This window comes from Mobula hypostoma, chromosome 4 (genome assembly GCF_963921235.1).
Source record: "Mobula hypostoma chromosome 4, sMobHyp1.1, whole genome shotgun sequence".
Lineage (NCBI taxonomy): Eukaryota > Metazoa > Chordata > Chondrichthyes > Myliobatiformes > Myliobatidae > Mobula > Mobula hypostoma.
Genome location: NC_086100.1, coordinates 125,819,354 through 125,835,449, shown reverse-complemented (window position 1 = coordinate 125,835,449; position 16,096 = coordinate 125,819,354). Strand labels below are relative to the sequence as shown.

Here is a 16,096-nt window from a genome sequence, read left to right as displayed (position 1 = left end):
CAGCAGAAGAAAGAAAATCACAGATAAGGAAATAAAATGCTTGGCTAGATTGGTGTATGCTCCCATCTGCCATCTGGGAGGTAGTGGCACGAGTGAAGAGAGGAAGTGAAAGAACCACAGGTAGTTGAAACCATTTACCTTTTTATTTTTCTGGATGGTAAATAATGTACAGGTAAGATACAAAGCAGTGAATGAGGAATTTAAAATAACATAACATCAAAGGAAATCCGTCTGTAATGGTCCTACCCGTTATTTCATCCTCCGTCGGATTCACGCCTGCAATCGCCGTTTTTTTGACTTTGTCATGTTAGGCAAAGATCGCAAGATCCTACATCTACGGACTCCAGAGCCTGCCGGCCCCGACGCTAGCAGGCATGAACTTCAGATTGCGGCCCTTGCCATTGATCTCGGCGGCTCCAACACCTCAGGGCATATTCAAAACCCGGACTCCAGCAACGACCATGGACACATTCGAAGCGATTGTGCAACCACCAACTGCGACTCCAGCCTTGAACTCCAGGCCGGGTCTTTATGTGCTGCTATTGTGACTCCCGTCTCCCCTTCCCCCACCAATACTCTGCAGCCCCGTCTCCCTCAGATCCCATCATCAGCTCCTGGGCCCTCAGAGGCTCCATCTTCCTCTCACCCCAACTCTCCCCTCTCCATTGACACCCCCAGCCTCCCCCCTCCCCCCCTCTGATCCCAGCTCTCATCCGTGCCGGGTCTTTACCATCCCCTCCGACCTTCAACTGTCGGAGGCAGAACGCTCTGTTCTCAGTAAGGGCCTCACGTTTGTCCCCCTTCGCCCACACCTCAGTGAGTTCCGTGTTCGCCATGATGCGGAACTTTTCTTCCACCGTCTCCGTCTCCGAGCCTACTTCTTCGGCAAGGACTCTTCCACCCCCACCGATGACCCCTTCTCCTGTCTTCAACCCTCCTCTTCTTCATGGACACCCCGCTCTGGTCTTCTGCCTGCTCTGGATCTCTTTATTGCTAACTGCCGACGGGACATCAACCGTCTTGACTTCACCGCACCTTGTCCCCATTCCAACCTCACTCCTTCGGAACGCTCTGCTCTCCACTCCCTCCACACTAATCCTAACCTTATTATTAAACCCGCTGATAAGGGGGCTGCTGTTGTAGTCTGGCGTACTGACCTCTACCTTGCCGAGGCACAGCGACAACTTGCGGATACCTCCTCTTATTTACCCCTCGATCGTGACCCCACTAAGGAGCACCAGGCCATTGTCTCCCACACCATCACCGAGTTTATCCGCTCAGGGGATCTCCCATCCACTGCTACCAACCTTATAGTTCCCACACCCCGCACTTCCCATTTCTACCTCCTACCCAAGATCCACAAACCTGCCTGTCCTGGCCAACCTATTGTCTCAGCTTGCTCCTGCCCCACCGAACTCATTTCTGCATACCTCGACACTGTTTTATCACCCCTTGTTCAATCTCTTCCGACCTATGTTCGTGACACTTCTCACGCTCTTAAACTTTTCGATGATTTTAAGTTCCCTGGCCCCCACCGCTTTATTTTCATCATGGATGTCCAGTCCTTATATACTTCCATCCCCCATCAGGAAGGTCTCAAAGCTCTACGCTTCTTTTTGGATTCCAGACCTAATCAGTTCCCCTCTACCACCACTCTGCTCCGTCTAGCGGAATTAGTCCTTACTCTTAATAAATTCTCCTTTGGCTCCTCCCACTTCCTCCAAACTAAAGGTGTAGCTATGGGCACCCGTATGGGTCCTAGCTATGCCTGCCTTTTTGTTGGGTTTGTGGAACAATCTATGTTCCGTGCCTATTCTGGTATCTGTCCCCCACTTTTCCTTCGCTACATCGAAGACTGCATTGGCGCTGCTTCCTGCACGCATGCAGAACTCGTTGACTTTATTAACTTTGCCTCCAACTTTCACCCTGCCCTCAAGTTTACCTGGTCCATTTCCGACACCTCCCTCCCCTTTCTAGATCTTTCTGTCTCTGTCTCTGGAGATAGCTTATCCACTGATGTCTACTATAAGCCTACAGCTATCTGGACTATTCCTCTTCTCACCCTGTCTCTTGCAAAAACGCCATCCCCTTCTCGCAATTCCTCCGTCTCCGCCGCATCTGCTCTCAGGATGAGACTTTTCATTCTAGGACGAGGGAGATGTCTTCCTTTTTTAAAGAAAGGGGCTTCCCTTCCTCCACTATCAACTCTGCTCTTAAACGCATCTCCCCCATTTCACATACATCTGCTCTCACTCCATCCTCCCACCACCCCACTAGGAATAGGGTTCCCCTGGTCCTCACCTACCACCCCACCAGCCTCCGGGTCCAACATATTATTCTCCGTAACTTCCGCCACCTCCAACGGGATCCCACCACTAAGCACATCTTTCCCTCCCCCCCCCCTGCATTCCGCAGGGATCGCTCCCTACACAACTCCCTTGTCCATTCGTCCCCCCCATCCCTCCCCACTGATCTCCCTCCTGGCACTTATCCGTGTAAGCGGAACAAGTGCTACACATGCCCTTACACTTCCTCCCTTACCACCATTCAGGGCCCCAAACAGTCCTTCCAGGTGAGGCATCACTTCACCTGCAAGTCGACTGGGGTGATATACTGCGTCCGGTGCTCCCGATGTGGCCTTTTATATATTGGCGAGACCCGACGCAGACTGGGAGACCGCTTTGCTGAACATCTACACTCTGTCCGCCAGAGAAAGCAGGATCTCCCAGTGGCCACACATTTTAATTACACATCCCATTCCCATTCTGACATGTCTATCCACGGCCTCCTCTACTGTAAAGATGAAGCCACACTCAGGTTGGAGGAACAACACCTTATATTCCGTCTGGGTAGCCTCCAACCTGATGGCATGAACATCGACTTCTCTAACTTCCGCTAAGGTCCCACCTCCCCCTCGTACCCCATCTGTTACTCATTTTTATGCACACATTCTTTCTCTCACTCTCCTTTTTCTCCCTCTGTCCCTCTGAATATACCTCTTGCCCATCCTCTGGGTCACCCCGCCCCCCCCGTCTTTCTTCCCGGACCTCCTGTCCCATGATCCTCTCGTATCCCCTTTTACCTATCACCTGTCCAGCTCTCGGCTCTATCCCTCCCCCTCCTGTCTTCTCCTATCATTTTGGATCTCCCCCTCCCCCTCCAACTTTCAAATCCCTTACTCACTCTTCCTCCAGTTAGTCCTGACGAAGGGTCTCGGCCTGAAACGTCGACTGCACCTCTTCCTACAGATGCTGCTTGGCCTGCTGCGTTCACCAGCAACTTTGATGTATGTTGATCAAAGGAAAGCATTTCTTTTTCCTCAATCTTAAAAAAATGCATTATCCACTGTTATAGCCAAGATTTCTCCGTCTACATAAAAGGCTGCAGATACTGACCACAGTAACGTTTTCTGTGACATCAGTAAGATCTTTTTGTAATGGTAATATTATTTATTTTACAGATGCTGTGGCTAAGTTATATTTGCTTGTCATAATCATTGCACAGAAATGGTCCCAAAGCACTGTCGATCTTTTTAATCTCCTCAAATCAAAGAATTATGTACTTGAATATTTATTATCTCATCCTTTACAGCTATCTACTCCAGTTGTTTGATTTTTTTCTCTGAAAATTTATTAGCTCTCACTTTCTATGTTAAGTGTGTGATGGGATTAAAAAAAACTATTGAGGTAATAGAAGATCTAATATTCTAATAATTCATATATGATGTAAATGTTAATAAGATGTATCTTGAAATCATTAAATCCATTCATTATCTCTCAGGACATGGTGCAGAATATTGGTTCAATAAAATAAAATTTCATTAGTGGGTCATGAAATAGCATATATTCATCTAAAATTGAATTAATGGTGATTTCTTTAATTTCTTTTTAGGTAAACTAACTCAGGTGATTTTTGGACACTGGGATGTTGTAACCTGTTTAGCCAGATCTGAGTCATACATCGGAGGTGACTGTTACATCCTGTCAGGGTCACGTGATGCAACTCTACTTCTCTGGTACTGGAATGGGAAAAACCATAGTGTTGGGGGATACCCAAACAGTAAGTAAAGGAAAAATAATATAAAGTTCCATTTCTATGGTATTTGTGCTGTTTTGCTTTCAATAAATGTTTCATGACTCAAATTTCGGTTGCAGTAATGCTAAAGGAAAGTTATAGCCTAGAACTTTCACCCAACCGTAAGCTACTCATGCTTACCGTGGGCCTCTGTGGCTTGCATTAAAAAAATCATATTTTAATGGTGTCACTTTGAAACCAGCCCAGCCTGATCTTCATCCCTTGATCTGTGAATTGCTATGATAAGCTTCAAAGGGCAGTTGGATGGTACTGTGGGCAGCACAGAACTTGTCCACTAAACAGTTGAAAAGAACTTTGACAGTTGGCTAAACAATGAACATAAACCAGCTGTTGAATTTGACTAAAAAATGAAGAATGTTTCTGAATGTCTGAAATCATGTTGTTTAAAAACATGCAGAAGGTTTATCTAAACAAAAGAAATCATTTCAGCAATTTGAAAAATGGGAACACTTTTTAAAAACAAATAAAAAATAACTGTGACTCAGTTGTTTAGAAAATAAAATGTAAATTACCTCGTACATTGATCCTTTCCATTTGTGTAAGTGTAGTCCATGTTCCTGCACTTGGTCCAGCTTGGTACATTAGGCAGGTTATCCAGCCTAAATGGTGGGGACCTGCTGCACCTTCACTCCACTGATGGATTTAGGCCAATGTGGAACATGCACTCAGAATAGAGCAGGTAGAAAAAAGCCAGCTAGTTTGGGACTGGCAAAACCCTAGACGTGTGCACAGGAATCCTGAGAATGCTGTTATAAAGAAATGCATTTCCCTCTCAAATTCTTGACCATCTGCCACACAAAATTCTTAATTTTCCTCTTAAATTTAAAATGAGATTTTTAAAATTAACAATGAACAAAATTGGCTAGATTTTTGTTCATTTGTAAGATAAGTGTATCTTTGGGCTAGCTTTTATGGTGCATTGCTAATTGCCCTAGAGAAATTATGATGTCACTTTTTTTCAATTTGTTTACAAGCCAGTAGGATCAAGTATAATTTCTCCAATCCCAACAAACTGACAAGTAAATTTGTCAGCACTTTCCCCACAAACTTCATACGAAAGTTTTCTTTAAATTGTCTTTTTACCACTCACCTTTCCTTATCATCATGTTAAATCACAGTGTTCAATTATCTTTGCTTCAAATATGTGTTCGTTGTTTCTGCTTTCAGAATCCAATACATATGGCAATTCTGACCTTGAGATTGACTGCCCCATTTTCACCATTCTTTTTCTCTCCATAATGTTTGAATGTGCTATTACTTACCATACTGTGTCCATCTTTCTTTGAATTCAGTGTTTTTTAAGTCCTTTGCTCAGATTTTTGTCCCTACCACACTTCTGAAGAAGCTCTAACAAGTGACACAACTATATATGACTGGATTGCATAGAGGGAAAGAGAGTGCAAAGGAAGCAAGTAGGGCAGTTGGCACATTTTGTGTGCCACAATTCTTGAGAAGGCATTAAATTATGCATAATTAGGCACTTGACTAGGTCCAATAAGAAGAAATTAGGTTTAAGCAAAGCGTCCATTGTGTGAGTGAACCAGTGTTAGAATGGGGAGCTGAGGCTTTGGCGAACAGAGCTTTTTGCACATTTAGAGCTGTATACTGAAATGCTTCCGTTCTGGGATGTGGGAAGGCAGGGTGGCCTCCAGTGTCACTGATGACTACACCTGCAAGAGGTGCATCCAGCTGCAGCTTCCAGCAGACCTTGTTAAGAAGTTGAAACTGTAACTTGATCAACTTCAGATCTTTCAGGAGGCTGAGGGGTCGATAGACTGGACATACAGGGATGTAGTTCCACCTAAGGTGCAGGACACAGGTGACTGGGTGACTGTCAGGAGAGGCAAAGGGGATAGGCAGCCAGTGCAGAGTACCCCTGTGGCCATTCCCCTCAACAACAGGTATATCACTTGAGATACTGTTGAGGCGAATGACCTAGCAGAGGAAAAACACAGTGGTCAGGTCTCTAGCAATGACTCTGCCTCTGTGGCTCGGAAGGCAAGAAGGGAAAAAAGGCAAGCTGTAGTGATAGGGGATTCATTGGTTAAGGGAATAGAAAGGAGGTTCTGTGGCCGAAACAATATTTCCAGATGGTATGTTGCCACTCGGGTGTCAAATTCAGGGACAACTTGGATGGAGTCCACAGCATTCTTAAGTGGGAAGGTGAGCAGCCAGAGGTTGTGGTCCATGTGGATACTAATGACATAGATAGGAAGAGTGATGAGGTTCTGCAAAGGGAGTTAACAGAGTTAGGTGCTAAGTTAAAAGTAAGGACCTCTGGGATTGTGATCTCAGGATTGCCACCTGTGCCACGTGCTAGTGAGGCCAGAAATAGGAAGATTATACAGTTTAACATGTGGCTTAGGAATTGTTACAGCAGTGAGGGTTTCCAGTTTTTGGATCATTGTCCTCCCTTCCAGGGAAGCTGGGATCTGTACAGAAGGAATGGTTTGCACCTGAACTCCAGAACAAATAGTGGAGTGGTTCTAGAGCAAGATTTTGTTGACCCTGCACACAAAGTCAGGAATCAAAAGGTTGAGCATTGTAGGAGTAATGTCCTGAGCTGCATATATTTTAGTACAAGGAGAACTGTAGGATGAACCTAGGGCATGGATCAGCTCATGGAATTATGTCATTGTAGCCATTAGTGAGACTTGGTTGCAGGAGGGGCTGTACTGACAGCTCAATGTTCGGAGGTTTTGTTGTTTTAGATGTGATAGAGTGGGAGGCATTAAAGGGGGAAGAGTGGCATTACCAGTCAGGGAAAATGTCATGGCAGTGCTGAGACAGGATAGACCGGATAGCTTGTCAAGTCAGGCATTATGGGTAGAACTGAGGAATAAAAAAGGTATGACCACGTTATTGGGATTATATTATAGACCACCCAACACTGGGATTTAGAGGAACAAATTTGTAGAGAGATCGCAGACTGTTGCAAGAAACAAGGTTGTGAGAGTAGGTGATTTTAATTTTTCACATATTGACTGGTCTCCCATATTGTAAAAGGGCTAGATTAAGAAAGAGTTTGTCAAATGTGTTCAGGGAAGTTTTCTTAATCAGTACACAGAAGTTACAACCACAGAGAGTAACATACTAGATCTCATATTGGGGAATGAGTCAGGGCAGGTGATAGAAGTTTATGTAAGGGAGCTCTTTGCAGCTAGTGATCATAATGCCATTAGCTTCAAGGGAATTATGGAAAACGATGGGTTTGGTCCTCAGGTTGAGATTCTAAATTGGAGAAAGGCCAATTTTGATAGTGTCAGAAGGTATCTGGCAAATGTGGATTGAGACTTGTTTTCTGGCAAAGGTATACAGTACTTGGTAAGTGGGAGCCCTTCAAAAGTGAAATTTTCAGAGTACATAATTTGTATGTTCCGGTCAGAATAAAAGGCAAGGTTTAAGGAACCTTGGTTTTTGAGAGATATTGAAGACCTGGCTAAGAAAAAGAATATGGTGCTTAGCAGGTAAGGGCAGGTAGGAACAAATGAGGTACTTGAGGAGCGTAAGGAATGCAAGAGAACACTTAAGGAAATCAAGAGGGTTAAAAGAAGACATGAGATTGTTCTAGCAGACAAGGTGAAGGAGAATCCTAATGGCTTCTCCAGATATATTAAGAGCAAAAGAATAGCAAATGACAAAATTGGTCCTTTAGAAAATCAGAGTGGTAATCTCTGTGTAGAGCTGAAAGAAATGGGAGAGATCTTAAATGGGTATTTGCATCTGTATCGGGAGCTGAACACAGAGTTATAGAAGTGAGGCAAAGTAGCAGCAGGGTCATGAACTCAAGTTACAGAGGAGGAAGTGTTTGCTGTCTTGAGGCAAATTAGAGTGGATATATCCCCAGGGTCTGGCAAGGTTTTCCCTTGTACCCTGTGGGAGACTAATGCAGAAATTGCAGGGGCCCTAGCAGAGATATTTAAAACATCCTTAGCCACAGGTGAGGTGAGCTAATGTTGTTCCATTATTTAAGAAAGGTTCTAAGAATAAGCCAGGAAATCATAGACCAGTGAGTCTGACATAAGTAGTGGGAAAGTTATTGGAAGATACTCTAAGGGACTGGATATATAAATATTGGGATAGTTAGGGACTGATTTAGGAATAGTCAACATGGTAGTATGTAGTGTCTAACCAATCTTAAGAGTTTTTAGAGGAAGTTACCAGAAAAGTTCATGAAGGCAAGGCAATGGATGTTGTCTACATGGACTTTAGTAAGGCATTTGAGAAGGTCCCGCATGGGAGGTTGGTCAAGAATGTTCAGTCACTTGGCATTCAAAATGAGGTGGTAAATTGGATTAGACATTAGCGTTGTGGGAGAAACCAAGGAGTGGTAGTAGATGGTTGCCTCTCTGACTGGGGTCCTATGATTAGTGGTGTGCCATAGGGATCAGTGCTGAGTCAATTGTTGTTTGTCATCTATATCAATGATCTGGATGATAATGTGGTAGCAAATTTTCAGTTGACACCAAGATTGGGGATGAAGTAGACAGTGAAGAAGACTATCAAAGCTTGCAGCGGAACCTGGACCAGCTGGAAAAATGGACTGAAAAATAACAGATAGAACTTAATGCAGACAAGTGTGAGGTGTTACACTTTGGGACAACCAACCAGGGTAGGTCTTACTGTGAATGGGAGGGCACTGAGGAGTGTGATGGAACAAAGGGATCTGGGAATACAGGTTCATAATTCCTTGAAAGTGGCGTCACAGGTAGATAGGGTCATAAAGAAACTTTTTGGCACATTGGCCTTCATAAATCAATGTACTAAGTATTGAAGTTAGGATGTTACTGTATGTTGAAATTGTATAAGATGTTGGTGAGGCCTAATTTGGAGTATTGTGTGCAGTTTTGGTTGTTTACCTGCAGGAAAGTTTAAAATACAATTGGTAAAATAGAGAGAAAATTTACAAGGATGTCCTGGAATCTGAGGACCTGGGTTATAAGGTAAGGTTAAATAGTCAAGGACTTTATTCCCTCGAAAATTGAAGATAGAGGGGAGATTTAATGGGGGGACACAAAATTATGAGGGGTATAGATAGAGTAAATGCAAGCAGGCTTTTTCCACTGAGGTTGGGTGATACTACAACTACAGGTCATGAGTTAAGGGTGAAAGGTGAAATGTTTAAGGGGAACATGAGGGGGAACTTTAAATTAACCACTTTAGAGTCATAGGAAAGTACAGTGCAGAAGCATACCATTTGGCCCATCTGGTTCATGCCAAGCCATTTAATCTGCTTACTCCCATTGACCTGCACAGGACCAGAGCCCTTAATACCCTTATCATCCATGTTCCTAGCCAAGCTTCTCTTAAAGGTTGAAATCAAGCATAGGTGCACCACTTGTGCTTGCAGCTCTTTCCACACTCTCATGACTCTCTAAGTGAAGAAGTTTCCCTTTGTGTTCCCCTGAAACTTTCCATCTTTCAACCTTAACCCATGGCCTCCAGTTATAGCCCCACCCAACAACTCATCTCCTGTACTCAGTACTTTGTTTCCTACAAATCACCACTTGAAAGATTAATGAGACTTTGTCTGCATTAAGTAAGTGGTAGCATTGCACGATTATAAGTTCACAGTTACAATTTTTATGGTGAAATGTTCGAATGGAATTTATAGATCAAATATAGTTCATTACCTGAACAAGGCTCACATAAATTAGCCTATTCGTAGCCTATACATAGCCTATACATAACCTAACAGGGAAGAAAACTTGCTGGTTAAAAGCTTTTACGTCCAGTTTAGTGAGATCTTGGGTGATGATAAATGTGGATGGTGCAGAACAAGCCCCCATATTCAAAATGACAGTCAATGCCTTTGACAGATGATAAAGGTATTTCCTTACTTTTGCCAATGTTCCTGACCCTCTGGTGTCTTACAACAATACATGCTGATCGATTTTCAGGCAAGAATCTGCAGCAAGTTCCGATATTCTGCAGTGAAGGTCCTGAATTTGCTGATATTATGTGTGTAAATGCTAGTTAGTTCAATTCCTCTAAATATATTTAAACATGGATTTTTAATAAAATATGTTTGGAATTTAGTCAGAAACTAGTTTTGTTTTAGCTTTTAAATATTATGTTATCAGTTACTTTCCTCTCTTCTCGATCTTCAATATATTTCCACTTAGCTACCGTTATTCTCTTTCTTTTTACTGGCATTGCAGTTGCTTTTGCACAGAAGCTAATCCTATTTTTTTTAAATCCCACTGTCTGTGAAACATTGCAAGCAATGATCGTCTGCTGAAGTGAATAAGTTTGAAGTGATTCTGCAGATTGAGATTCAGATCCTTCTGTACTGGAGGACTGTGTGATATGGTGCTATAGTGAGCAGGCTGCCAGAAGTTGTTAGTTTATCAGAAGATTTTGGGGGAAGACTTTGAGGTGCCACAGTAGCTCAGTGATTAGTTTGATGCTATTACAGCTCAGGGCATTGGAGTTCGGAGTTCAATTCCCAGCATCTCTGTATGTCCTCCCCTTGGAATGCATAGGTTTTCTCCAGGTCCTCACACAGTCCATAGATGTAATAGATAGGTTAGTTTGTTATTGTAAATTGTCCAGTGATTAGGTTGGACTTAAATCAGTGTTGTTGGGCAGTACGTTTCGAACACTCGGAAAGGCCTATTCTGCGCTGTATCTCAAAATAAAATTTAAAAAGACATATTCTGAGGTTCACACTCTTCTGTGCTAAAACATTAGTTTGGGGAACAGCTGCTGAATATTATATTGATTTCAGTAAGAGTGTGCAGCTGGTTTGAATTTGTCTGCATAAGTATGGGGATGAAGCTTTGCCTTGATGTTTTCTGCATTAGAAGTTTAACCTTTGATTGTCTTTAATTGAGTTGAAATAAAGTTCTTTTGAAGATGACCAGTGTACACAAAACAAATGGAAAGTTTCATAGATCAGAGATCTAGATTATGCTTTTCTTAATTCAGCACCTGTTGCAAGTCTTAATGTTCAATCCATGAGATGTGTGGGACAAACTAAAATACTGTAGTTCCCAGATTACTATCTTTGGAAAGAGTTTTAATAATTAAGCATTTCATGAAGGGCCTCCAGTGTTCAAGACCCAATCATGGTACCATTCAGACTTTTCTAACAGAAGCTTTTTGGATGAAGAGCAAAACAATTTTTGTCACTTCCTCGCAGTCATTAAAGAAGTATACCAAATGCCTAATTAGCTGTGTTGCTGAGATGTATCAGAATTGTTTATAGAATACAGGACATTGATTGTGGTGAGTCTACAACTTATTTCCCCCATTTTGTATGTACATACCATCAATATTTAAATTGTAGTCATATTGTTTTTCAATAGTGTCAAATTTCATATTTCATTAACTAGGAACAGCTTTTTTAAACTTTGTAAGTGTAGACATTGATGTTTTTTAATAAGGATAACTTGACCTGAGTCATTTGATTTTACAATGAAGTAGAAAATTGTTTGTATGTTTTATATATACATACATACACACACACACACACACACACACACACACACACACACACACATATATATATATATATATAACTGCTGTTCTTGGAAGCTCTTTATTGGAGCATTACTAAATATTCTTGCAAGGGACACGAGAAGTTATTTATAACACTCTATCTTAGTAGTTTAGGCATGTAAATTGGTGTAATTGTCATGTTACAAAAGCAATTATCTGACTTTCATCATGAGAAAATTGATGTTAAAGTATTACTGTTTGTCTTTTCAAATCCTAAAATAAGCTGATTATTTTGCATGTAGAATTAAATTGTATTTTTTTTTGTTTTTGATGTATTTTTCATGTAAATTGGTGTAATTGTCATGTTACAAAAGCAATTATCTGACAATCATCATGAGAAAATTGATGTTAAGGTATTACTGTTTGTCTTTTCAAATCCTAAAATAATCTGATTATTTTGCATGTAGAATTGAATTGTATTTTTTTTGTTTTACTTTCAAAGAGGTGGAAATACAGTTAAATTTACACATGGGCAGTCAAATGGTATAGCACTTCCAATCAGCTGTGTTTTGAATATGCTTAAAGTTTTATCCCATTTTCAATTTTATTAAAAGGCACTCTGTAAAACTAGAATGATCAAATCATCTACACACTTGCATTTTTCCTACTGATGTTTTAAGTTTGACCTGTAGCAGTTAGTCATATCAGAATTGCATTTCAACATTGGTTTTGAAAATTCGTCAGATTACATAAATTTAGCATTTCAGCCACCAGAAGAAAACTGGAGACTTGGTAGCTACTGCACATCAGTCACTAATAAAATTTATATTTCATTCTTCATGTTAACAGGTAACCCTGAGATATTTGCTAAAATGCCTGAATATTAACAAATACATATAAATGATGAAAGGATAAAAAATAAATATTCCTGAAATAGTGATTTGTCATATACTTGACATCATTGTCCATGTGTGTGATTAAATAGAGAACAATGTGTATTTTAACAAATGAAGATGATGCAAAAAATATAATGGAGAAAAAAATCATGAGCACTGATCATGGGCTTAAGATTATATGAATTATTTCATATGCAACTTTATATTGTTGTCTTGCAACATATGTATAGTCACTGTATACATATATGGGACAATTCTTAAATCTTTAAGTTTTAAATGTAAAGCCAACATTAGTGCTTCGTTAATCCAGTTAAATTTTCTTTGAAGTTGTTCTTATTGTTTGTAGTTATGATTAATAGATTGAAACTTTGTGGAATTCAGATTTTTTCCCTTTCTGGACTATTGAGTGTCCGTACAGAGCTAATACAAAGCTGCCAGGTGACATTTTAATATATTCAATTCAATACAAATCTAATTACAAGATAATATTACTGTTTACAAAGCACCTAGTACACTCCTAAAGTACCTCACTAGGAATTATTGAACGAAATTAAGCCACATGAGCAGTTAGGGTGGGGGAATGTCGACTCAGACCATGAGAGGCCTGCGTCCGGCATTTTCATGCCTTACAAGGCGCATATTGGAAGTCTGTGTGGGGCGCCACTCCTCTCACAGACACTAGAGCAATGTGTGATTAAGTGCCTTGCTCAAGGGCACAAACACGCTCCCACAGCTGAGGCTCGAACTAGCAACCTTGAGATAACTAGACGAATGCCTTAACTACTTGGCCCCGTGCCCAACACAAGTTAGAACAGATGAGAGAAAGTTTTAAGTAGCACCCAAAAGGAGGTACAGGGATGAAAATTTTTGTGAAGGCACATCAGTATTTAAAAGGCACAACAGCTAAAGGCATAATTGCCAGTGGAGGTGCAATTAATAATTAGGAATTAACAAAAGAAATGAATTGATGGAGCATAGATATATTTCGGTTGAGTTGATGTGGAGAGATGTTTTGTAGGAAGGGCTAAGCCATGAGCAAATTGAATCTTAAAATGGAAGTTTGCTTAAATGGACATTGGTGTGTGTTAGCTAACACAGGAGCATACTTTGATTTAGAGTAAAGAGATCAATATTTAGCATGTGGTCAAGTTCATTAAGTGTGGAAGATGAATTAGTCTGGAATTCATTGGGACTCTAAAGGTAAAGGTGGAAGGGTTACAAATTATATATTAATTGTTTTAACATGCTTGTACTTGTTGATAAATTTTACATTTAAAATAAATGACTAGTAATGTATTCTGGTTCTCCATTCTTTTTGAATTTCAACACAATTTATTTACAATGAGCATTACTTCCTGTACATCCTGTATCACTAGCTGATTATAGTGACACTGTAATGACTTTGCACAACTATTTTCTTTGTTTTCTTTTGTTCTACTTGTCCTTTCCTGTAAAATTTTGTATAATTTTCTTGTGAGTGTTGTGTCTCTAATGCTATTGGCCTGTGCTACTGTTGCACAAGTTTTTCACTGCAGCTGTGCAAACACGTCTGTATAACAATAAACTGGGTTCAACTCAGATATGGACCAACTTGACTATTTCTACCAATAAAATTTTCATGGAGAAGTCAACTGCATTTGTGACAAGTTAGATACAAAATAAATACATGCTAATAACACGGCCTTTACCTTTCAAATGGCAGAACTGATTATTGCACCCAAGCACTTCGTGGCAGGAAAATTTCTCCCTTTTTCAAAACCTGATTTTCTGGCCTTACCATTTTTGATAATAGCTATGAGGTTGTATCCAAAAGAAAGAGAGCATCTGTTCTTTCGTGTTTCATTCACTGAGACTTTATCCAGCTAGGGTTCAATGCCATTTTCCACAAATGCAAGTGATGTCTTCTTTGTGGCATGCTGTCCCAGAGTGATGGGATTGAAAACTGAACTGCACTTTCAAATCCACTAAGTATATGGCTCCATTCATCCACTGCATATACCTCCCGAGCAGAGTTCTTGTACTTCTCTGACACAAAATAAAGCCACCTAATTGATAATGTATTTAGCTTTATTCAAACGAGCTTTACTTTATTGCATGAAAGTTGACATACTGTATCTCTATTTACAAATAGTACCCACTTGTTCTCTTTGCACAGCAAGAAAAAGAGAAAGAGTCATATTTCAATACTACCAGGTAAATACCTCACAGACATGTAGGCGGTGATGAGTAGCTTATAGATAGCTGGAGCAACAAGTGCCTTAAGGGATGAAAGAGATGTTGGCCACAGATGACTACCAGACTGTTTTTAAGAGAAGTATTGGTCATATGTTGCTGGTATATGCTAGCGGTTATGAACAGCATTTGTCTGTTTCAATGGAATTAAATCAAATCAAACACAGAAGTCCTGGAGTTACTGACTGATTTGGAATACCAAATTTGTTGGTTTGCTACACCACTGAATTCCCTTTGGAGTTCAGTAGCCTGACTGCAGCATGATGAGATTTACTGACATTTATGCTAGAGAATTGCCAAACTCTTATGATTCCCTTGCAGCTTTAGTTTTTGCTGTGTTGGGGGAAGGTATTAGCAGCTGTCTAAGGCTGTATGGATGGAGGTTCCTCGTTGTACTGTTGGATCCTCTGAGGCCCTGCCACTATTCAGACCCAGCTGCTGGAGCTGGCTGCAGCTTCCACAGTTAGATAAGCAGGTTTGAGAATAACCATAGGCACTGTTGTGAGTAATGAGATTGTATTAGCAAACTCTGGTCTGACTTTGTAACCAATAAAACCACTTAAGATTAAGCATTCTGTAAGACAGTGCCAAAGGGACAGTGCTGGCACTGTAAAGTGATGGTTTTAATTTAAGTTCATATAAATTTTAAATACTACCCCCAAGCAAACAATCTATGTATTATAGGATTGTCATATATGCTGACAACTGTTCCAGCTTCGTCTGCACATGTTAATCCACATACTGTTAGTTCAGATTATGGCTCTGTCCAACTTCATAATCTGAGTAAATGCATTTATTTGTGTTTTATCTTGATGTATAAAATGATTGCATGTTGCATATGTGTTACAGAATACTGAAGGATTTTAAAAAATATTGAATATTTTCATTGGATGCCTATAACCAGCTTGTCACTCATTCCATTAGCCTCGCAGATACTTTAGACGGTGACATAAAGAATCTTACAAAATTTACAACATTGTGTCTGTGCTAATCAAAAAGAGGTCTCCAACTAATCCTCCCTTCCAGCATAATGTTCGTAGCCATGTCAAGCATAGCTATTCAAATATGCTGCCATGTGCTATTTAAACAAGATGAGGGTCCTGCCTTTCCTATCCCTTTTGCCTTCCAAGTCTCTTACCAACCTCTTGATGAAAAATATCCCTCATCCTTCTAAATTTTCTCCCAGTGATAAAGCAACTAGCATTTTCCATTTACACTATCCAGGATCCACATTATTTAGTATATAATTAAGTCACTCTTAGCCTCTTTGGTTCCAAGGAAAATTATCATAATTTATTCATTTTTCCATATTGATACAATTTTCCAGTCTGCAACATTAGCTTAAATCTCCTTTACGTTCTCTGGCCTCACATTTTGTGTTATGCACTGAGCAAAACTGTAGCATAGTTGCTGCTGTGCTCAGATCTTGT

General features: G+C 40.6%; 1 protein-coding gene across 2 annotated transcripts in view; it reads left to right on the top strand.

The window, feature by feature from the left end:
* Window positions 1-16,096, top strand: part of lrba (LPS-responsive vesicle trafficking, beach and anchor containing) — an 849,775-nt gene that overhangs the window by 802,442 nt on the left and 31,237 nt on the right. For both annotated transcript variants that reach the window (XM_063046460.1, XM_063046459.1), the window contains exon 52: window positions 3,892-4,059. In XM_063046460.1, coding sequence (XP_062902530.1) covers window positions 3,892-4,059 — 168 coding nt within the window. The remainder of the gene's footprint in view (window positions 1-3,891; window positions 4,060-16,096) is intronic.